We start from the raw sequence: 22758 nt of genomic DNA on the forward strand, positions 1-22758 counted from the left end.
CCTGCTTCTCTTCTCAGCCCTTCTGTAGGCCTGGTACCACAGTAGAGAAGGGACGCTGTGACCTTTCTTTCTCTGTGATTGTCTCACTTCTTCTCCTCCTCCCTTTTTCATCAACCTCGCTCTCTCTCTGTGATTCTCTCTTTTTCCTGTTCTCCTCCTCTCTCCTTTCTTCATTCTCTCCCACCCTCTCTCGGCCCCCGGGCAGAACAATTAATAGTTTCCTTGGTGTTTCTCAGCCATTGAGCCGTGTGATGAGTATCTGCTTCTCTCTCCTCTCTGCCTCCCTCTAATATTTCTCTCTCTCTCTCCATCTCCATATCTCTTGTCTCTTTATTTCTATATGTTTTTCTCTAAAGTGGTGTCCCTTTCTTATTGTTTTTGGCTTTACCCCTGCCTCGATCTGATTTCTTTGTTGTCATTGTCACTTTTCACTCCTCTTTCCCTCACTCGCTCTCTCTCTCCTTTGATTGTGTGCTCCTGTGTTGTCTTCCCTTTCATTTGTCCACACCTCTCTCTCTCTCGCTCTCTATGTATCCGTGCCTGTGTGTGGTGCTAGTTGTTTGTTTGTGTGTGTTGTGTGAGGTGTGTGTGCAAGTGCGCCTGACTGTGTGTTTCTCCTCTATGTTAAAACCTCTCACACTTGCTGACTCAGTTTGACTCCAGCTCAGTTTGGCACGCTGCATGTGAGACTGTATTCTCACACACACTCACTCACTCCACACACACACTCACTCAGTCCACAAACCACACTCCCTCCCTCTATCTCTCTCTCTCTGACTCCCTGACACCCCAGCGCCACCTAGAGCCTTTTGAGAAAGAAAGTGAGAGATGGAAGGGGAGGGGAAGAGAGGGAGAGAGGCCCTTTCCTCAGTTATTAATAGAGCAGGGTAGATATTTTTAGCCCAGTGTTGCCATGTGAACGGGGTGTCGGAGCGATGGAGACAGGTGTTCCCATGCGGAGCTGACTTCAGCATCCACTCGCTCTCATCCTCTCTCACCCTCCCTCTCTCTTTCTGTTTCACTAGCTCTGCCTCACTCCTCTTTTTCGCCAGCCTTCTCCCTCTTTCTCACTCTGTCACACTCTTGCTTTCTCCTTCTGTCTTTCTCTATCTGTTAGTCTGTGACTCTTGTCCCTTACTCCTTCTTACAATTTCTCTCTCTCCCCCTCTCCCTCTGTCTCTCTGTCTCTGTGTGTGTCATTCATTAATTCGTCCATCTGCTTGTCACTCTGTGGCCATGATGCAGCCCCACCTGTCTGTGAGAGGGACTGTCTTGTTTCACTTCAAGAGTTTCCATGAACATAAGTGTAATGTTACCATAACATTTCCTCTTTATCGCCAGAGGGCAGTCTAGCGTGTAGACATACAGACTATATAATGTCACGGATTTAATGTTACGACGTCAGAGAGATGGGTTGATAGCAACACACATGCATTCCACTGTCACAAGTATCATTACGTCATTGTTTTTCAGTGTGTTTTTTCCCCGCCGTAGCTCTTAACACGGAAGTTGCGCGGCAGTTTCATAAGTCTTTATTAGAAGGAGTCTTTGATGTTGAAGATCATTTGAACCTTTATTAAGTCTATGACGAGAAAACCTTAACATTTGCTGGTTTATTGGCATGACGTTTTAAAGGGTAAAGCCGTTGACATGAACGGCCGTTGATATGACAGTTGATGAGATGACCCTTGATCCATGCCTTTTCTTACACCGGTGTGTGACAGATGTGTTTGGGTGACGGCCCGAGCTCTTTCTCTCTCTCTCTCTCTCTCTCTCTCTCTCTCTCTCTCTCTCTCTCTCTCTCTCTGTGTGTGTAGAGAATATGTTCTGTGACAATCAACAATATAATCATCATCTTCCCTTCCCCAGGGCCTGAACATCATCTTCAACGTGGCGCTGGCTCTTCTCAAGGTGTGATTGACTTCCTTTACTTTGGTTCATTTACTGGGGTTCCAATCAATTCCTTCGATTAATTTTTTTTATTTTTAAATGACAGACAAATCCTGTAATGGTATTGTACGAAGCACACACAACTCCGAGACCTAGACCTGGGCCTGTATTCACAAAGTCTCCGGAGTCGGTGTTTTGAGTCGGGGCTGGCATTTGCGACCAATGTTCCCAGGCATTTGCGACCTTTGTTCCCAAAGTTCCTGTTTCAATATTCAACACTGCCCCTTTAATTAAGACATACGCTTTTTACCTGACTGGATTTTAAAAGAAAGCTTGAAATGTAGCCTACACGTTTTGTGCTCTTGTATGAAGCAGTAACTCTCCATGTCTGACCTGTACTTATCTAGAACTGGGCTAATAACTCGCTAACTAGCAAAGAATATCAACAAATGTGCACACGCGTTGCTCTGCGCTCTGATCTGATTGAAAGACCTCTCGTGGGCTACCACCGCCAATAGAATTCTACTCCATTGCGGTCTGGCTCTGCCTACAACAAAATTACAGACTCAATCTTGCAAAAGTACATGTGTTGTGTTGCATTGAAAAGGGGTTGATATAGTCTTGATTCGGTCACAGAAAAAAACGTTGATCTATATGGTGCAAACTAATGGGGCAAACTCATTAGTGAGTTCAATCTCTGGCGTCTGTGCAGCATAGCATTACTTCTGCGCGGCAGTCCTGTAGGAAGTGCGCGACCGTGAGCAGCTTAGAAGGATCATTGTTTGCGACCCTTTGACTTGGCAGCGGGACACCAATTTTTTTATTGGTTGCTAGGTTCCCAGTGAAAAGAATGTAGCTGGTCACATTGGTTTTGTTTCACAATTGTTTGACAATTATTATTTTTTAATAATCAAGATGTATTCGAACAGCATTGGGTATGTAGACCAGGTATTCAAAATGTTTAGTCCGAAGTCTTGGTTGAATCTTTGGGATGCACAATTTAGTCATCATGTGCTATTTGAATGAACAGTTCTCAAGGCTTTCTCAAAAAAACTTCACAATTAAATGTTGACTGCAAAGTAGGCATACCTGGCAGAATGAAATCTAGATGATTTCTATCAATTGTGGGGCATTAGTTTTGCCATCACATGTAGCCTACATTGTACAGTACAAAAACACTGCAGGCCAAACAACGGTCTCTTGCTAGGTGCACAATTAAATTAAAGGTCAACAACACCCTCCATTTTTTAAAATGTTTATTGTTCCCAGACCTCAAAAGTGGACTCCTTGATTTGGTTTAAGCATTGCTGTGCCCTTACGCATTTGATATGGCCCTACAACGGTCTGTTCAAAAATCGCTAACAAAAATACCCTTTTTGAGATTGCGCAAAGGTTCTTCTCCCCTCCAAACAATCAATAATGATATTGGCAAATTAAAATGTAATTATTTGTATATGGAGGGAAGGTCATTATAGGCTACTTGCTCAGCCCGCAAATTAAAGATAACGTTTAAATGATGCATGCATCATCCGCTTTCAAAGGCCATTATTATTTTCATTCGGGCAAGTAGCTTTCAATTGGCACTGGACCTGTGTGTGTGTGTGTGTGTGTGTGTGTGTGTGTGTGTGTGTGTGTGTGTGTGTGTGTAAGATGCTTAGTCATTATTAGCCTTGTTCTGTATGGAATGTAGGTACGTTATGGGACACAGGTCAGGTCATAATCAATGCGGTCAAATGATGTAATACACTGCTGCTACTGTTTATTATCTATCCTGTTGCCTAGTCACTCTATCCCTACCTATATGTACATGTCTACCTCAATTAACTTGTACCCCTGCACTTTTACACGGTACTGGTACCCCCTGTATATAGCCACATTATCGTTACTCATTGTGTATTTATTCCTTGTTATTATTCCTCTATTTTTCTCTCTGCATTGTTGGGAAGGGCCTGTACGTAAGCATTTAAAAACTGAATCTACACCTGTTTACCATGCATGTGACGAATACAATTTTATTGGATGTAAGATCAGTTTTGCCTTTTAGATCTCAATGAATAAGATTATATGGACAGGGGGACCTTTTTGTTTATTTATTTTATTTATTTGTTTATTTAACCAGGTAGGCCAGTTGAGAACAAGTTGTCATTTACAACTGCGACCTGGCCAAGATAAAGCAAAGCAGTGCGACAGAAACAACAACACCGAGTTACACATGGAATAAACAAGCGTACAGTCAATAACAATAACCAGTGAGCTATACCTGCTGGAGCGCGTGCTACGGGTGGGTGTTGTTATCGTGACCAGTGAGCTGAGATAAGGCGGAGTTTACCTAGCATAGACTTATAGATGACCTGGAGCCAGTGGGTCTGGCAACGAATATGTAGCGAGGGCCAGCCGACTAAAGCATACAGGTCGCAGTGGTGGGTGGTGTAAGGGGCTTTGGTAACAAAACGGATGGCACTGTGATAGACTACATCCAATTTGTTGAGTAGAGTATTGGAAGCTATTTTGGAAATGACATCGTCGAGGTTCGGTAGGATAGTCAGTTTTACGAGGGTATGTTTGGCGGCATGAGTGAAGGAGGCTTTGTTGCGAAATAGAAAGCCGACTCTAGATTAGATTTTGGATTGGAGATGTTTGATATGAGTCTGGAAGGAGAGTTTACAGTCTAGCCAGACACCTAGGAATTTGTAGTTGTCCACGTATTCTAGGTCAGAACAGTCCAGAGTAGTGATGCTAGTCGGGCGGGCGGGTGCAGGCAGCGAACGCTTGGAGCAGTTGGAGGCCAGGGAAGGACAGTTGTATGGCATTGAAGCTCGTTTGGAGGTTAGTTAACACAGTGTCGAAAAAAGACCTGATCCTACCTCAGCACTCTTGAGAAGATTTTTGTCCTCCAAGATTGACACGGTGCTAAGGTTCATATGGGGCAGCAGGTAGCCTAGTGGTTAGAGCGTTGGGCCAGCAAGGTTTCTAGATCGAATCCCTGAGCTGACAAGGTAAAAATCTGTCATTCTGCCCCAGAACAAGGCAGTTAACCCACTGTTCCTAGGCCGTCATTGTAAATTTTACACTCCAGATACGGATCCACGACCACTCTCTTATTGCATGGAAGGAGTGACTGCTATGCCTTTTCACTGAAACACTTATCTGCAATGTTGAGTACAGAGTAAATGCTATGTCAGTCAGTATATGATGTAATTGGCTAGAATATGGAGGAATGTGGTGTGAGAAAGTGGAATAGTTTGCATATGTCTCCCTCTGCAGTCCATAGACTGTACTGCAGGGGGGAGATGACAACAGACAATAAATTCAAGAAAATATTCAGACCCCTGGACTTTTTCCACATTTTGTTGCCTTATTCTAAAATTGACAAAATAAAATATTTTCCTCATCAATCTACACACAATACCCCATAATGACAAAGCAAGAACAGGTTTTTAGAAATCCCTTGATTATCCTTGATGTTTCCACAACTTGATTTGAGGCCACCTGTGGTAAATTCAGTTGATTGGACATGATTGGAAAATGCACACAGCTGTCTACATAAGGTCCCACATTTGACAGTGCATGTCAGAGCAAAAACCAAGTTTCTCAATACTTATGTAAATGTGATATTTCAGTTTTATTTATTTTTTGTAAAAATTGTAAAAATAAACAGTTTTTGCTTTGTCTTTATGGGATATTGTGTGTAGATTGAGAAAAACAAACAATTCAATACATTTTAGAATAAGACCGTAACATAACGAAATGTGGAAAAAGTCAAGCGGTCTGAATATTTCTTGAATGCACTGTACATTATTCATATATTTCACAAACATGGTACTTTTATACACAGTATTACGTGACCGAAATGTTGTTTGATATACACATTGCACATTAAAAGGTACTCAGACATATACGATATACAGTTGAAGTCTGAAGTTTACATACACCTTAGCCAAATACATTTAAACTCAGTTTTTCACAATTCCTGACATTTAATCCTAGTAAAAATTCCCTGTCTTAGGTCAGTTAGGATCACTACTTTATTTTAAGAATGTGAAATATCAGAATAATAGTGGAGAGTGATTTATTTCAGCTTTTATTTCTTTCAGCACATTCCCAGTGGGTCAGACGTTTACACACACTCCGTTAGTATTTGATAGCATTGCCTTTAAGTTGTTTAACTTGGGTCAAACATTTCTGGTAGCCTTCCACAAGCTTCCCATAGTAATTTGGGTGAATTTTGGCCCATTCCTCCTGACAGAGCTGGTGTAACTGAGTCAGGTTTGTAGGCCTCCTTGCTCGTACACACTTTTTTCAGTTCTGCCCCAAATTTTCTATAGGATTGAGGTCAGGGCTTTGTGATGGCCACTCCAATAGTGGGTGCTTAGTCCCCTCCTGTACTCCCTGTTCACCCACGACTGCGTGGCCAAGCACGACTCCAACACCATTACGTTTCCTGATGACACAACAGTGAGATGAGACCGTCTATAGTGAGGAGGTCAGAGACCTGGCAGTGTGGTGCCAGGACAACAATCTCTCCCTCAACGTGATCAAAACAAAGGAGCTGATCGTGAACTACTGGAAAAGGGGGCAGAGAATTTCAATATCCTTGATGTCCACATCACCAACAAACTGTTATGGTCCAAGCACACCAAGACAGTGGGCACGACAACACAATTAATCCCCCAGACTATTTATATTGCCCCCCCCCCCGATGAAACAACAAATCAGGATATTGAATGATGCGCTAAATCGGCTAAATACTATATCGTTAGCAGATCCGTTTATGATGGTATCACTCTTCTATCACTCTACTTGTTTTGATGCCCCCCACGAGTGTTGGGATAGGAATGGCATTGCCGAGCTATCCGTATCATGCCGGCATCTTAAGGAGGTCACATTAATTTCAATTAGCAATATTTCACTGAGACTTAGGCCAAGTTGATGCTGCATAATGTTGTTCTAGAAACAAGGAGCATGTCGGGATGCATGGTGCTGCATTTCTCCTCTGTTTCAACACGTAGTGCAAGGGCATCGCAAAGAACGATCTCCCCTGTGTATCAGAGTACTGCAAATGCTGTGCTATTTCTGCCGAATGCAGGCTGCCTTTATGTTGACAACAAAAAACGAAACTCAATTGGTTGGACATTGTTCCGTTTTTTTTAGATGGACTGTGTAAATGATTTTGGAACGTACAATGGTCTCAATATGAAAACCTTGCAATTAAACCTGCAAATAAAACTAGAGTGGCTTGTTTGAATTCTATTTTTTTTTTGCTTGTCATGATTGCACTGCGAATGTGACTTTCCCATGTGATTCCGTTGAATCACTCAGAGGGGAAATGGGTTTCAGTGAGGATAACAATCAGGTCCACAGAAACCTACTGTATCCTTCTCTTCACACTACATCACACCCCCAGGTGGAAAGGGAAATTAAGAGAGGGAGTGATGGAGAGGTGGATGTCTTTGCCATTAATGATGGCAATAAAAGAGAGCGAGGGAGAGAGTGATAAAGAGGAAAAGACATCAGAAGAGAGAGAGGGAGATGAAATAGAAAGTGCTTTGTGGGAAGAAACCATGTCTGACGTGAACTAGCAGCTACTGGGCGGGCTATGGTCATAGCTCCTGTTTGAGCTGATACACTGTCTCTACACAGTCTCTCCTCTGGGATGATACCCCTATTACAGTCTGTTTGATTTTTACAAAGCCTCCGGCAACAACAGAGTAGTGCTTTCATGCCAATAACGTGTGTGTCTGTGTGTGTGAGAGATTGTATATGAAAAAGGGAGATACCATGAGGATAGCGATAAAAGTGTATATTTGAGGGCGTCGGTAGAGTAAAGGGGTTCCACTGCCTCTTTTCTATTGGTCAGGTATGACGGCATTCTCCCCAATGAGCCCCCCTCCTCTCTCTCTCTCTCTCTCTCTCTCTCTCTCTCTTTGCCCTCCCCTGCCTGTCTGCCATAGTCCATTTGGAGCGCACAGCAGCGGCAGTAGCATCTGTTAGCGGTTAGCCATTAACAGCAGTGCTGAAAAGGGGGAGGCCCCGTTACATTTGTTTTCAGGGATGTCTACCACGAACGCATCAACCCACAGACACCCTCTCTCACTCCCCTTCCCCCCCTGTCCTCCTTCCCTCTCTACTCCCCCTCGTCTTCTAGCACCTCTCCGCCTCAGTGTTTCGGTCACATGCTCCCTGTCTCTCTCCCTCCGTGTTTTGCGCGCATGCTTAGCCGTCCGCCCGCCCAGCCCCAGACCAGACTTCTGCATTGGAGCAGCACGAGCAGCAAGGTTAGCCATTAGCTGTTAGCATTGCAGGCCTTTTAGGTGGTGAGTGCTATAGGAGGGAGGAGGGAGCACTAGCGTTGTTTGCATCTCCACCTGCCTCGCCTATCCGTGACCCGACCTGTGGCTCCAGGGGTACCCTGCGCTCCTGTTAGGCTTTGGACACAGCAAATAGACCCTCCTGTTCTGCAAAGGACCTGGAAGGAAACCTTTACTTTGACCGGAAGGTATTCTACTCTGGCTGTGTTTTGTTAGGAAAGTCTACTCTGCTGGAGTTCTTAGGTGAAGGAGTCCCTTTTTTTGAAGCCTTGCTGTTTCTGCGAACAGAGGGCAAGGACTGTTTCAGTGCTCCTCTGTGGAAGTGAAGGATTTCCTGAAGAAGAGAGACCCACACAGGCTTGTGTGCCCAGTGTCCTGCTTAAGCTCACTGCCAGAGCCATCCTCTCTCCTCTGCCTCTCCCTGATCTAATGTGATCTCCAGCACCATGTCTGTTTCCTCTCTGACTCTTGAGTCACTATGAGGACCGTTCAGCTGTGCACAAACGCGGCTCCCAAGACGTCACATTCGGGACGGAAGCAGCTTCTGCCTAAGGCTGTGTGACTGATAGAAACACATTTAAACATAACAAGATTTAGTCTCTTCCTCTGCTTCCGAAGTGTTTTACATCAGAAAGGACTGCTCGGGTGTAAAGGGACAACATCATTTGGAAGGGATTTTTAAAGATGGATTTTTTTTTTTTCTGAAGCAAACTCAATCCATCTACTTTGCCTGCTGTGGCCTGTATGAATTTATCGTTACCCCAGGACTGGCGATATAAAAGTACCCCGCTTTCTTTGATGTCTTTTCTCGTTTATGCGAAGTCCTGGGCATAGGGGCTTGGTTGTGAGAGAGGGATTTTCTTCTCTTTGAAGGAGGAGAGTGGAGGATGATAAGTGGAAGACTCATCCCCTGTCGTCAGTTTAAACCGACTGTTTTGCTGCTAGGCAACGGCATGCCCATTTTTAGAATTTCTGGGGGGAAAAGCAGTGTGAAACAGGATCGGTATCTATTCAGAACTGTGCCTGTGTAATATTTATTTGGCTAGATCACAGTGATAGCACCCCATATCTACGTTGTGCTGGATGCTCTGGTCAGTTGTGAGGCAGGGACTATAGTGTTATCAGGCCTAGTGGCTGTGTCTGCTCCCTGACAGTGGTGCTTACTGAATGGACACGATGAACCCAACAAACTTACTGATTCTCTATGCTGCTCAAACCCGCTGGATCCTCTCTACCTTTTGAAAATAATTATGTTTATGGTCTATTTTTGCCGAGTTTTGTATTATTATTATTGGGGGTGACAGTCTATTGAGAGAAGCTCCCATCCAACACGTCGCTGTGTCTCACTGCCTGGAACGATCAACCTGTTATTTTCCCCTAAAGATCACTGCTGTCATTTGTAAAGTTTGCATTGCTAAACAGCCAAAGAAAAAAATCTTTGCTGGACTCTGACCTCAAGTTTTTGCCTGGGGTGACTGACCCTGATACGAACTTGTCACCGGCTACGTCTACGCTTTCGGACTGCACGCTGGAGTCGCCCTGCACCCTGGCCACCCTGGCCCCAGAGCGGGATCCTCCCTCCCCCTCTCGCTCTCCGCCCTCCTCTCCCTCCATTTCCCCCACCACCCCACCCTCACCCTCGGTGATGACGCCAGCGGTGCAGAAGGGCAGCTGGGGGGCAGAGGAAGGGGGTTCAGCAGAGGAGAAGGCTGGGGAGACGGACTCTGTCTGTAAGGTGATGGGGCTCCTGGGGATGGGCCACCGCCTCTTTGTTCCCCGACTACTGGCGGTGAGACTGGGACAGGGAGTGAGACAGGATAGGTGGGTGGTGGGTGGGTGGACAATCTTACCCTGCCGAGGGCTACTGCAGGCGTAAACCTGCTTCTCAGTGCAGTTATGTTTCAAAATGCTTTCGTAATGTATTTATATTGTTGAATTGTGTATATTGTTGAATAGCTTGGGCTGTGTGAGTAATTTTGGATCATCATTATGACAATGCATCGGAATGCCAACGGGTGGCGCTATTACAGTTATTGCCATCGTAGTCAACCTGTTCTAACTCTCAGTTGGCATGTGACACTAACAGATATGTTGTATCGAAGTAGTATTATTGCAAAATACTACTATTACAGAGTTTGACATTACAGTGTCATGCTTTCACCTTCTGGTGTCAAGGGAGCTAAAAATGCGACTTCCACGCTTTCTGTAACAGTCTTGCTAATATGAGCGCTCTGGTTGAGATTTACTAAGCACTTGTTCTGGGTGCAAAACAAAAAATGCTGCAACATCATACTATACCGTAATGTCTTATTCCTTCTTCAAAGCTCCCGAGTGGCGCAGCGGTCTAAGGCACTGCATTTCAGTGCTAGAAGTGTCACTACAGACCCTGGTTCGCTTCCAGGTTGTATCACAAGCGGCCGTGATTGGGAGTCCCATAGGGCGGCGCACAATTGGCCCAGCGTTGACCGGGTTAGGGTTTGGCCGGGGTAGGCCGTCATTGTAAATAAAGAATTTGTTCTTGACTGACTTGCCTAGTTAACTAAAAAATAAAAGCCTTTGCTTTACCTTTTCAATACCCTCTATAATAGACGGGTGCAAAGTTTGGGCCAAACACCAAGCAGATTTAAAGTAATGGATACTATACAGTGCCTTGCGAAAGTATTCGGCCCCCTTGAACTTTGCGACCTTTTGCCACATTTCAGGCTTCAAACATAAAGATATAAAACTGTATTTTTTTGTGAAGAATCAAGAACAAGTGGGACACAATCATGAAGTGGAACGACATTTATTGGATATTTCAAACTTTTTTAACAAATCAAAAACTGAAAAATTGGGCGTGCAAAATTATTCAGCCTCTTTACTTTCAGTGCAGCAAACTCTCTCCAGAAGTTCAGTGAGGATCTCTGAATGATCCAATGTTGACCTAAATGACTAATGATGATAAATACAATCCACCTGTGTGTAATCAAGTCTCCGTATAAATGCACCTGCACTGTGATAGTCTCAGAGGTCCGTTAAAAGCGCAGAGAGCATCATGAAGAACAAGGAACACACCAGGCAGGTCCGAGATACTGTTGTGAAGAAGGTTAAGGCCGGATTTGGATACAAAAAGATTTCCCAAGCTTTAAACATCCCAATGAGCACTGTGCAAGCGATAATATTGAAATGGAAGGAGTAGCAGACCACTGCAAATCTACCAAGACCTGGCCGTCCCTCTAAACGTTCAGCTCATACAAGGAGAAGACTGATCAGAGATGCAGCCAAGAGACCCATGATCACTCTGGATGAACTGCAGAGATCTACAGCTGAGGTGGGAGACTCTGTCCATAGGACAACAATCAGTCGTATATTGCACAAATCTGGCCTTTATGGAAGAGTGGCAAGAAGAAAGCCATTAAAGATATCCATAAAAAGTGTCGTTTAAAGTTTGCCACAAGCCACCTGGGAGACACACCAAACATGTGGAAGAAGGTGCTCTGGTCAGATGAAACCAAAATTTAACTTTTTGGCAACAATGCAAAACGTTATGTTTGGCGTAAAAGCAACACAGCTCATCACCCTGAACACACCATCCCCACTGTCAAACATGGTGGTGGCAGCATCATGGTTTGGGCCAGCTTTTCTTCAGCAAGGACAGGGAAGATGGTTAAAATTGATGGGAAGATGGATGGAGCCAAATACAGGACCATTCTGGAAGAAAACCTGATGGAGTCTGCAAAAGACCTGAGACTGGGACGGAGATTTGTCTTCCAACAAGACAATGATCCAAAACATAAAGCAAAATCTACAATGGAATGGTTCAAAAATAAACATATCCAGGTTTTAGAATGGCCAAGTCAAAGTCCAGACCTGAATCCAATCGAGAATCTGTGGAAAGAACTGAAAACTGCTGTTCACAAATGCTCTCCATCCAACCTCACTGAGCTCGAGCTGTTTTGCAAGGAGGAATGGGAAAAAATGTCAGTCTCTGTGCAAAACTGATAGAGACATACCCCAAGCGACTTACAGCTGTAATCGCAGCAAAAGGTGGCGCTACAAAGTGTTAACTTAAGGGGGCTGAATAATTTTGCACTCCCAATTTTTCAGTTTTTGATTTGTTAAAAAAGTTTGAAATATCCAATAAATGTCGTTCCACTTCATGATTGTGTCCCACTTGTTGTTGATTCTTCACAGAAAATACAGTTTTATATCTTTATGTTTGAAGCCTGAAATGTGGCAAAAGGTCGCAAAGTTCAAGGGGGCCAAATACTTTCGCAAGGCACTGTATATACCCTGTTCTATTGGCTGAGCTTCTCTTCTTGTCTTTTCCCCACAGACGTCTAAGGAAGACTTGCTCCAGGCTGATTTCGAGGGAGCACTGAAGTTCTTCAGGGTCCAGCTGCCGAAGCGCTACCGGGCTGCGGAGAACGCTCGCAGGCTCATGGAACAGGCCTGTAGCATCAAGGTAGGAACAATTTATTCGGTTTTCTGTTCCCCTGCAATGCACACACTGCACCGACCACTGGTCCAAAATTGAGCTCTGCTCAGAAGCTTATGTGTCCGACTGGGCGAAATCCGTTTTTTATTTCCATAGATGTGGAATTATTCAGCCTAGTTGACTAGGCCAGTCTGACTACTCAGCCAGGTTTGCTATCAGAGCCGAACAGATGACGGTTCCTTGTGAACTTTTTTTCCTTTATTGGTCTCTCATTATCTTCTATATCACGGGACACACCACATCTGTCTGTCTGTGGTTTTTTAATGTAAACTGTACCTACATCCTCCCACACGGAGAATATCATGAGGTCTGTGGTATTTGGGGAATGTGCTGAGGTCAGGAGGAGGCCCCAGTGGCCCAAGGCTACCTGCCTTCACACAGAGATGACAGGCTCAAGACAACCACACACACAAAACACGCATGCATATTGACACCACACACACGCATACATACATTCACATTCCTTCAGACTCTTCACATACACTGCTGCTACTCTGTTTATTATCTATGCATAGTCACTCTATCCCTACCAGTACCGGTGTACCACCTGTATATAGCCTCGTTGTTGTTATTTTGTGATACTATTTTTCCTTTAGTTTATTTGGCAAATGTTTCTTACTTTTTCAAGCTCTACATTGTTGCCTAAGGGCTCGTATGTAAGCATTTCACGGTAAGGTCTACACCCGTTGTATTCGGCGCATGTGACAAGTAAAATGTGATTTTGATTTACGCAGCAGCTCCCGTTAGTGTGTGTGCTCGCTTCGCAACTGTGTATAGGTGGAAAACCAGAAGGCAAGGGCATTTATACTCTCACAGGAAGGAAGAAGAGCGAAATGGAAGAGCCAATTCTCTCCATCTCCACCCATCCTGTATATATATCCTCTCTCCCACCCCCCTCTCTCCTGTGTATTTCTAACCACAGGATATCCTGAGTGTAGACACTCTGCATGCGCTATTATGCAATTATTTTGTTGCACAAGCTTATCTCTGAAAGATCCAGGAAGAAAGTGATCTGCCAAATGTTCTGCTTTCAACTCAAATGTTTGAGTCATATTACGTCACCTTCTCACATACTAGACATGTAAAACACACGTACTGCAGGTGGCTGCTGAGGAGGACGACTCAAAACGGTGGCTGGAATGGAGTGAATGGTATCAAACGCATGGAAACCACGTATTTTGATGAGTTCAATTACCATTCCATTTATTTCCGTTCCAGCCATTACTATGAGCCCGTTCTCCGACACCATCATGCGAGTCCAGAGGATGGTTTGAGACAGGCAGGCTCTAGGACCATGAGAGAGAGTCTGGGAGAGAGCTAGAGCAAGAAGGCGGGCCTTAAAATGACAGACATGCACAAGGTGAGCTGGACAGGTGAGTCAGCAGGAGTAGGAGAAGGAAATGGAGGACAACTCCTTAATCTCTTTAGTTTTGATTCGGGCCAGACAGTCTGTCTCTGCTCTTTTTCGACCAGCATCAGTGTTTGATTCTGGATGAACTGTGCAACGAGAGACTTTACCTGGCTCGGCCTACTCCTGTGTTCTGTGACTCTGTCTTCCTCACACACACACACACACACACACACACGCACACACACTGCAAGACTGAAGACACAACGTGAAGCCAGCCTACACTCTGAGCTTGCAAGGCTGTTTGTTTTGGTTTAGCTTTGGCCATTTGAACCAAAGAGGAAGATGTCAAATCGACTAGCTGCTCAAAGACATTCTCGACTGTGATTGCGGTGGGCCGTCAAGTCTCTTGGGAGCTAAAACGTGTAATAGGACCCTCTGATTGACTGGCTGTTAGGACTGATCTGGAATCTGCTTCGGAATACAGGGGACTTTCCAAGACTCTGGGGCATGAATGAATTGCCTGATCAAAACGCATCCAGCAAGAGATAATTAACTTACTGAGTGTGTGTGTGAGAGAGAGAGAGAGAGAGAGAGAGAGAGAAACGAGCCACAGCAGTAGCCCTCTCATCCTGGGATTTCAGTTCCTCCCTTCATTTTCCTCCGAAGTGACATTGTGCCTGAGGTGTTTTGACAGAGAAGAGGCTCCAGAATTATCCACTCTATTTTTGCATTTGTCCTTCTTGAACATGTTTTTTTCCAAACCTATTTCATATTTTTGTGGAACGAAAAAAGATTCTGGGGAAGGTGTGTGTGTGTGTGTGTGTCTGTCCTGTGCCCGTGTGTGCGTTCACTGCTCTCAGGAGACAAGCTCATGGAGTGAGTGTGAGAGAGAGAGAGATAATTTCATTACAGAATTTGGTGTCATTAGAAGCACAGTGTCTCCCGGCGACCACAACCGTCATACCCTGTTAACGGAACTGCACTTCATCAAGCTCTGCGTTGAATCAGCTGACACACCTCATTAATATGTCCAAAAAAAGGAAAGCTAGCTTGCCTGTTCACTTTACTTTGTCCTTTCATTTTTTTGTTGATGTCTAAAGCGGATCAACTTGACTGCTAAGCAGCTTAGGAGTCAAATTGATCACCTGCTAGTTGGGGAGTGAAGCATTCTACAAGTACCAACCCCACAGGATTATGGGGTGGAATTAGAATTTCACAGCCCTAAACACTCCCAAGGACAACTTTGAGGAAACTTCAAGACAGTTCCAGGACAAAAAAAGAAGACATAAAAAGGTCTTGAAAGGCCTAGCATTAGAAGTCCATTCAAAACCAACTCGGGATACCCACTGAAGACGCTTGATTTGATTGATTAATCTAGTTGCGGTTATTACATTTCTTCTGCCTGCTTTCAAAATTCCTCTGGGAGAAAGTTTCAGGTTCAGCTGTTTCACTAGTGGAAGAAGTGACAAGAGAGAGGGGAAGAGAAGGAGCGGTTACTCAAAATGCTACTCCCTTGAGAGAAGGAAGGAGGAGAACGTGGACAGTGCCTTTCCACACCAGGGAGATCTCCTGAAAGTTAGCTAGGCAAAGCCCCAGGAGGATCTGAAGTGAACAGTTGGGTCCTGAGGAGCCAGGCTGCAGGCAATGTAGCCTCAACTTTGGAAGTTTTTAAAAAAATATTGCCACCAAATGAGCTATTTTTTTTCTTCAGGTTTTTTTGGAGGACACAAACTCTGTGTGATGTGTGCAGACTGCAGTGGCACTTAACACGTTGAGTCATTGTGGTCGGTCGGGACAGTTCCAACACTTTCTCAGACACATTCGCTAAAACATAGAGTTGAAGTGTGTGTGTGTAGTTGAGTAGGAGTGCAACTAAACCAGAATATCTTACCAAGACCGAAGGGAGGTGAAAATAATACCCTGAGCGCAACCTGAGAGGAGCGGATCGCAGGACAAACAAATGGAGGAAAGCAAGAAAGAAGGAAGAGAAATAGCAGCCTGGCGGTTCTGAGGAAGAGGGGGGTGAACGAAAGACACACTAGCATCCTCTTAACACGCTTGAGAACACCAAGCAAGAAAAACCGAGAGACTGGCGTATGTGTTGTTATGCAGGGATCCTCCCTTACTCTCTCCTACCTCACTCCATTCCACCCTCCTTTAGGGGTGTGGCTTATACCCAGAGGGACAGTGAAAGAGGCCAGTCACTCCTCAAGCTCTTTGACTGACCTGTTGCCTCTACTGCTCTCCTCCACCCCTCCACTCCTCGCCTTCTTTCCCCCACCTGTGGAGCTGACTACTATCCTGTGTCAAGATGATGGAAGAGATCTCGATCACAGTGGCGTATGATGCCCATGTCATCAACCAGATCTATGAGGAGGATATCCTGGTTAGCCTGGTGGCCCACTCCAAGCCTCGCAAACCTGTGGTAGGTGTAAGTCTAGGTTAAGTCTGAGTCACTCCTCAGTCACTCCTCAGTCCTGGCTACTTCTGCCAGCCTCAACCGTCTTCACTTCTGACTGCACTTTGACTGCCTAAGAACCGCTGAAGGAAACACTGCTTGTTTGTGCAACAGCAAGAACACTTTGTATCATTTTTCAGCTGGCTTGTAGGATACCGTGTAGATTGTAGTGTGTGTCAGTCAGTCAGTCAAAATCTGGTGCCGGACAAGTGACCTGGAAGATTTTATTTTATCGGACATTTGAGATATTTCCCGGTCGTCCATTTTTTTATTTTTTTTTTATTTTTTTAACCTTTATTTAACTAGGCAAGTCAGTTAAGAACAAATTCTTATTTTCAATGATGGCCTAGGAACAGTGGGTTAACTGCCTGTTCAGGGGCAGAACGACAGACTTGTACCTTGTCAGCTCGGGGGTTTGAACTTGCAACCTTCTGGTTACTAGTCCAACGCTCTAACCACTAGGCTACCCTGCCGCCCCTGCATTGGGTACGTAATCCATTAGGGCGTCCGCCATCGCAATCAATAAACGAGGGACTATGGACAAATGAGACACATTTACGTGTCCTTAGAAACAGCCTGTAACAAATGACAAAAACACCTTTCCTTGTGTATCGATGTGTAGCGTATGAATAACTTTATGGCCTAATGTTTTGTTGGTTTTTAATTTCCTAAAACATAAATTGTGCACCGCATGGTTCAGCTGTCAGGGATTTGAGCACTAAATGCATCAGGACATTGCATGCATACAGTATAGGCCTATAGGCTTAGGAGCCCACTGTATGATATTAATATTTTAACAAGTGTATATAAAGTAAGAGAAGCTTAGGGCTAGCCCCAGGGAGAGCGTAATAGAAATATGCCTGTGGCATGCTACGACACCAACATACATTTCTTTGTATGATAGGCTACTGTGTCTGCTATAGAGAGATAGGCGTACAGGAGGCTAAATAGTTAATTTTCGATGCTAATATTTTTTTGTAAAGCTAAGCATTATTTTTTTTGTAGATTATAGGAGGAGCTCTGGTAGGCCTAAAACGTTCTTCCTCACCAAGTTCAAATGTCGGATTCAGTTGGAGCGCCAGTGCGCACAGCCTTTATATCATAGGCCTGCAGAGTAATAGGCTTATAGCCACACCACACCAAACCTTCACAAACATTTCTGAACTTTTGGGTAATATCAAAAGTAAGTCGAGCCATTGGGGAAATGCAAACATGATATTATATATTGCGGCAGACACAACATTACAGTTGGAACTTAATTTGGCGAAAGAAAATGTCTCAACAGAATGAAACAAAACACATCTAACACATGACAGCGATAGGATGAGGACATTTATTTAACTTAAACTAAATACGGAGCACACAAAGATCAAACTTAATTTAGCCAATGAAAATGACTCAACAGAATTAATCACACAAGGTTTTGCATATTTAAAGAACTAGTTTAGATGAATAAATAGGCTAACAATGATATACAATAATAAGAATAATGATAAAACAAATGTTTCTAAATGTGAAAAAATTTGTGACGGAAAGTTCCAAAATTGCATCCTACCTGAATAGCGAGTTTAAGAGTAGCCTGCATTTGGCCGCGCCAATGTTCTTCTCATCTTAATCCATTACAATAGTAAGAATTGTCCATACAAAGGACAACCCCTTTTTAGGCTTTTCACTATAGGCATACTTTCTAAATTTTGTTTTACTTCAATTAAAAAGGCCTCCATTTTCACAATCAACAGTAGCCAAGGCTCCACTCGCTCTCTCTCTCTTGTCTTAGCTGCCGGCGCATGCACGTACAACAGCGCACAAGGAGTGAGAGAATGATACTAAAGCTCAAAATCTGGGTGTATGATAGGTAACCTTGGACAATTTGGCCAGCTACAATTTCATTTATCGGCTCTTAATTTCTTTTATCGGCCAAAAGCCAGAAATTACCAGCTAACAGAAACCCTGGTATGAGTTGATGCACTGAAATGCAGTTTGAATTTGCATTGTAATTGTAGATATACACTGAGTATACAAAACATTAAGAACACCTGCTCTTTCCATGACATAGACTGACCAGGTGAATCCAGGTGAAATCTATGATCCCTTATTGACAGGTTAAAAAAAGATTGCTAAGCCTTGAGACAAATGAGACATGGATTGTGTGTGTGCCATTCAGAGAGTGAATTGGCAAGACAAAATATTTAAGTGCCTTTGAATGGGTTATGATACTAGGTGCCAGGCGCAGCTGGGTTTTTCACGCTCAACAGTATTCCGTGTGTATAAAGAATGGTACACCACCGAAAGGACATCCAGCCAACTTCCCACAACTGCTGGAAGCATTGGAGTCAACATGGGACAGCATCCCAGTGGAACCTTCATGCTTGACGAATTGAGGCTGTTCTGAGGGCAAAGTGGGGTGCAACTCAATTTTAGGTGTTCCTAGTGTTTGGTATACTTAGTGTATTTCAGTGGTTCAGTGTGTACTGCTAGTAGTCTTTTCCCTCTCTCCAGTCAGCTAAATTTCAGGATGCTAACCAAATTACAATTGTCAGATTGCTTCAATTAAAGAGTTATTTTCAGACTCAAAGGAGACCTTATTCTTCACTCAGCATGTCAAATCAAATTGTATTGGTCACGTACACATGGTTAGCAGATGTTAATGCTTGTGCATCTAGTTCCGACAGTGCAGTAATCTGACAATTCCCCAACAACAAATGTAAAGGGGTGAATGAGAATATGTACATATAAATATATGGATGAGCGGCATAGGCAAGGTTCAATAGATGGTATGCAATACAGTATATACTTATGAGTAATGTAAGATATGTAAACATTATTTAAAGTGGCTAGTGATCCATTTATTATTTAATTTTGCCTTTATTTAACTTGGCATGTCAGTTAAGAACAAATTTGCCTTGTTCAGGGGCAGAACGACAGATTTTTACCTTGTCAGCTGGCGGATTCGATCTTGCAACCTTTCGGTTACTAGTCCAACGTTCTAACCACTAGGGTACCTGCCGCCCCCATTAAAGTGGCCAGTGATTGGGTCTTAATGTAGGTAGCAGCCTCTCTGAGTTAGTGATTGCTGTTTAACAGCCTGATGGCCTTCACCACCTGGGGCGGCCCGCAATTGTCTGTCGACCTGTTGGGGCGGTATGCAAACTGAAGTGGGTCTAGGGTGGCCGGTGAGGTGGAGGTGATATGATCCTTGAATAGTCTTTCAAAGCACTTGTTGATGACAGAAGTGAGTGCTACGGGGCGGTAGTAATTTAGTTCAGTTAGTGGCCATCTTGAAGCATGTCGGGACAGCAGACTGGGATAGGGAGCGATTGAATATGTCCGTAAACACACCAGCCAGCTGGTCTGCGGATGGAGCTTGTGATGCTGTCTAGGCCAGAAGCATTGCGAGGGTTAACACGTTTAAATGTTTTACTCACGTTGGCCACAGAGAAGGGGAGGGGTGCAGTCCTTGTTAGCAGGCCGCGACGGTGGCACTGTATTGTCCTTAAAGCGGGCAAAGAAGGTGTTTAGTTTGTCTGGAAGCGTGACGTCGGTGTCCGTGACGTGGCTGATTTTCTTTTTGTACTCCGTTATTTCCTGTAGACCCTGCCACATACGTCTTGTGTCTGAGCCGTTGAATTGCGATAAACACATGTATGAACACGTGCATGTCTTTGTTCTTGTGTGTTTGTCTGGTCATCGAATTCAAACACAACCCAGTTTTCCTGACTTGGCTGTTTTTGAATCCTAAGCTAGTGCAGTGACAGTCATTTTGATATTAAAATGTTTTCAGCCAGGAAAGGCACCATTATGCAACAGCCTATTTTACACAGTGCACACAGTCTGTCAGGCTTATAGCAGAGAATACTGTGCTCGGCTCAGATGAAGAGCATGTGTTTCACATCGGTGATTTTTACAATTATCTGAATTGAATTTCAATGCGTTTGAAATGGTTGGAATTGGAATTTACCCCATCTCTGATGTGTCAATGAATGTGCATGCTGTGTCTTGGTGTACATATGAGGATTAGTGCGCCCTGAAACATCCACACACTGTGCATACTGTGAGGGTATAGTATTGGACAGGAAAATAACATTGGTCTGTAATCTCTAACTGTTGTGTGCCTACAGGTTCCAGCTCTGTCCTGGAAAGGAGTGGCTCTAGAACAATGCTTGTACGTAGTTTAGGCTATCTCTGGAGAGCTGAGCCTCTCATGAACTCTGGCCTATTTTGTCAGTGGGTCAAGTTTAGCTTACCCTTAGGTTGTGTCCCTATGGGCCCTTATCAAAAGTAGTGCACTACATAAGGAATATGGTGCCATTGACCCAGCCCTAGTTTATTTTGGTTCTCATTGCGCTACATAGCCCCAGCTGCCACCAATAGGGTCTGGTTCCAGCAGATGCTTTCTCACGCCACAGAAGCTGTGAGACATACAAGATGAGACAGGGTGTCAAATGGTGCAAGAGAGGATGGTGCTTTACCACCACCAACCACATGGGTGGTGAAATTGCATTTAGAATTAAAGTTATTAGCTAGCGACTAGTTAGTAGCACAGACAAAGAGGGTTAGTTATCAGTGTCTTTGCTAGTAGTACTAGCCACTAGCTGCTACCTACAGTACCTTCAGAAAGTATTCACACCCCTTGACCTTTTCCACATTTTGTTGTGTTACTTACAGAATTTTAAATGGATTCAATCGAGATTTTGTGTCACTGATCTACACACACTACCCCATAATGTCAACGTGGAATTAGGTTTTTAGGAATGTTTAGAAATCAAAAAATGAAAAGCTGAAATGTCTTGAGTCAACAACTATTTTGTATTGGCAAGCCTAAATCATTGAAAATGTGCTTAACAAGTCACATAAGTTGCATGTACTCACTCTGTGTGCAATTAATAGTATTTAACATGATTTTTAGATGACTTCATCGTCAATGTACCCCCACACATACAATTATTTGTAATGTCTAGCTGTGAATTTCAAGCACAGACTCGACCACAAAGACAGGTTATCCAATGCCTTGCAATGAAGGGCACCTATTGGTAGATGGGTAAAAAAAAAAAAAAAAAACGCAGTTGAATATCCCTTTTGAGAATGGTGCTGTTATTAAATACACTTTGGATTGTGTACAAATATGTCCAGTTACTACAAAGATACAGGAACCCTTCCTAACCGCTCAGGGATTTCACCATTAGGCCAATGGTGACTTTAAAACAGTTTCATTTATGTGATCGGCGATAACTGAGGATGGATCAACAACATTGTACTCCACAATACTAACATAAATGACCGAGTGAAAAGAAGGAAGTCTGTACGTAATACAAATATTCCAAAGCATGCATCCTGTTTGCAATAAGGCACTAAAGTAATACTGCAAAACATTGGCAAATAAATGAACTTTTTGTCCTCAATACAAAGCATTATATTTGGGGCAAACACAACACATCACTGAGTACCACTCTTCGTGTTTTCAGGCATTATGGTGGCTGCATCATGTTATGGGTATGCTTGTCATCAGCAAGGAGCAGCCAGTGTTGTATTATAAATGAAACCGGATAAAGCTAAGCACAGGCAAAATCCCAGAGGAAAACTTTGTTCAGTCTGCTTTCCAACAGAGTCTGGGAGACAAATTCACCTTTCAGCAGGACAGAAAACACAAGGCCAAATATGTGATGGAGTTGCTAACCAAGACTACATTGAATGTTTCCCAAGTGGCCTAGTCTTGAAAATAGATGTCAAGACTTGAAAATGGCTGTCTAGCAATGATTAACTACCAATATTGTACAATCCAGGTGTGCAAAGCTCTTAGAGACTTACCCAGAAAGGCTCACAGCTGTAATCACTGCCAAAGTTGATTCATAACATGTATTGAATATTGAATATTTATCGAATTAAGATACATTTAAAATACATTTTAGAATTATTCTTCCACTTTGACATTAACGTATTTTGTGTATGACAAACATGACAAATCTATTTAAATCTGACTTTGTAACACAAAATGTGGAAAAAGTTCAGGGGTAATACTTTGAAGTCACTAGTTAGCAAGCTAGCAGCTAGCTAATAGTGCTAGCAGCTAGCTAATAGTGCTAGCAGCTAGCTAATAGTGCTAGCAGCTAGCTAATAGTGCTAGCAGCTAGCTAATAGTGCTAGCAGCTAGCTAATAGTGCTAGCAGCTAGCTAATAGTGCTAGCAGCTAGCTAATAGTGCTAGCGTTACTAGCTAATAGTGCTAGCGTTACTAGCTAGCTTGCTAGCGTTGCTAGCTTGCTAGCGTTACTAGCTAA

At 43.7% G+C, this 22758-nt stretch overlaps 1 protein-coding gene across 5 annotated transcripts in view; it reads left to right on the forward strand.

Annotated features, from left to right (window-relative positions):
- LOC112250681 (RAB GTPase activating protein 1-like) overlaps positions 1 to 22758 on the forward strand; it is a 160674-nt gene that overhangs the window by 125823 nt on the left and 12093 nt on the right. For 2 of the 5 annotated variants that reach the window (XM_024421026.2, XM_024421027.2), the window contains exons 18-19: positions 1870 to 1911; positions 12514 to 12642. In XM_024421026.2, coding sequence (XP_024276794.1) covers positions 1870 to 1911; positions 12514 to 12642 — 171 coding nt within the window. Of the gene's footprint in view, positions 1 to 1869; positions 1912 to 7911; positions 9988 to 12513; positions 12643 to 13893; positions 14036 to 14641; positions 16452 to 22758 lie in introns of those variants that run through there. The other 3 variants (XM_024421028.2, XM_024421030.2, XM_024421029.2) reach the window with 3 other exon arrangements.

The sequence above is a fragment of the Oncorhynchus tshawytscha genome, linkage group LG05 (genome assembly GCF_018296145.1).
Source record: "Oncorhynchus tshawytscha isolate Ot180627B linkage group LG05, Otsh_v2.0, whole genome shotgun sequence".
Taxonomy (NCBI): Eukaryota; Metazoa; Chordata; class Actinopteri; order Salmoniformes; family Salmonidae; genus Oncorhynchus; species Oncorhynchus tshawytscha.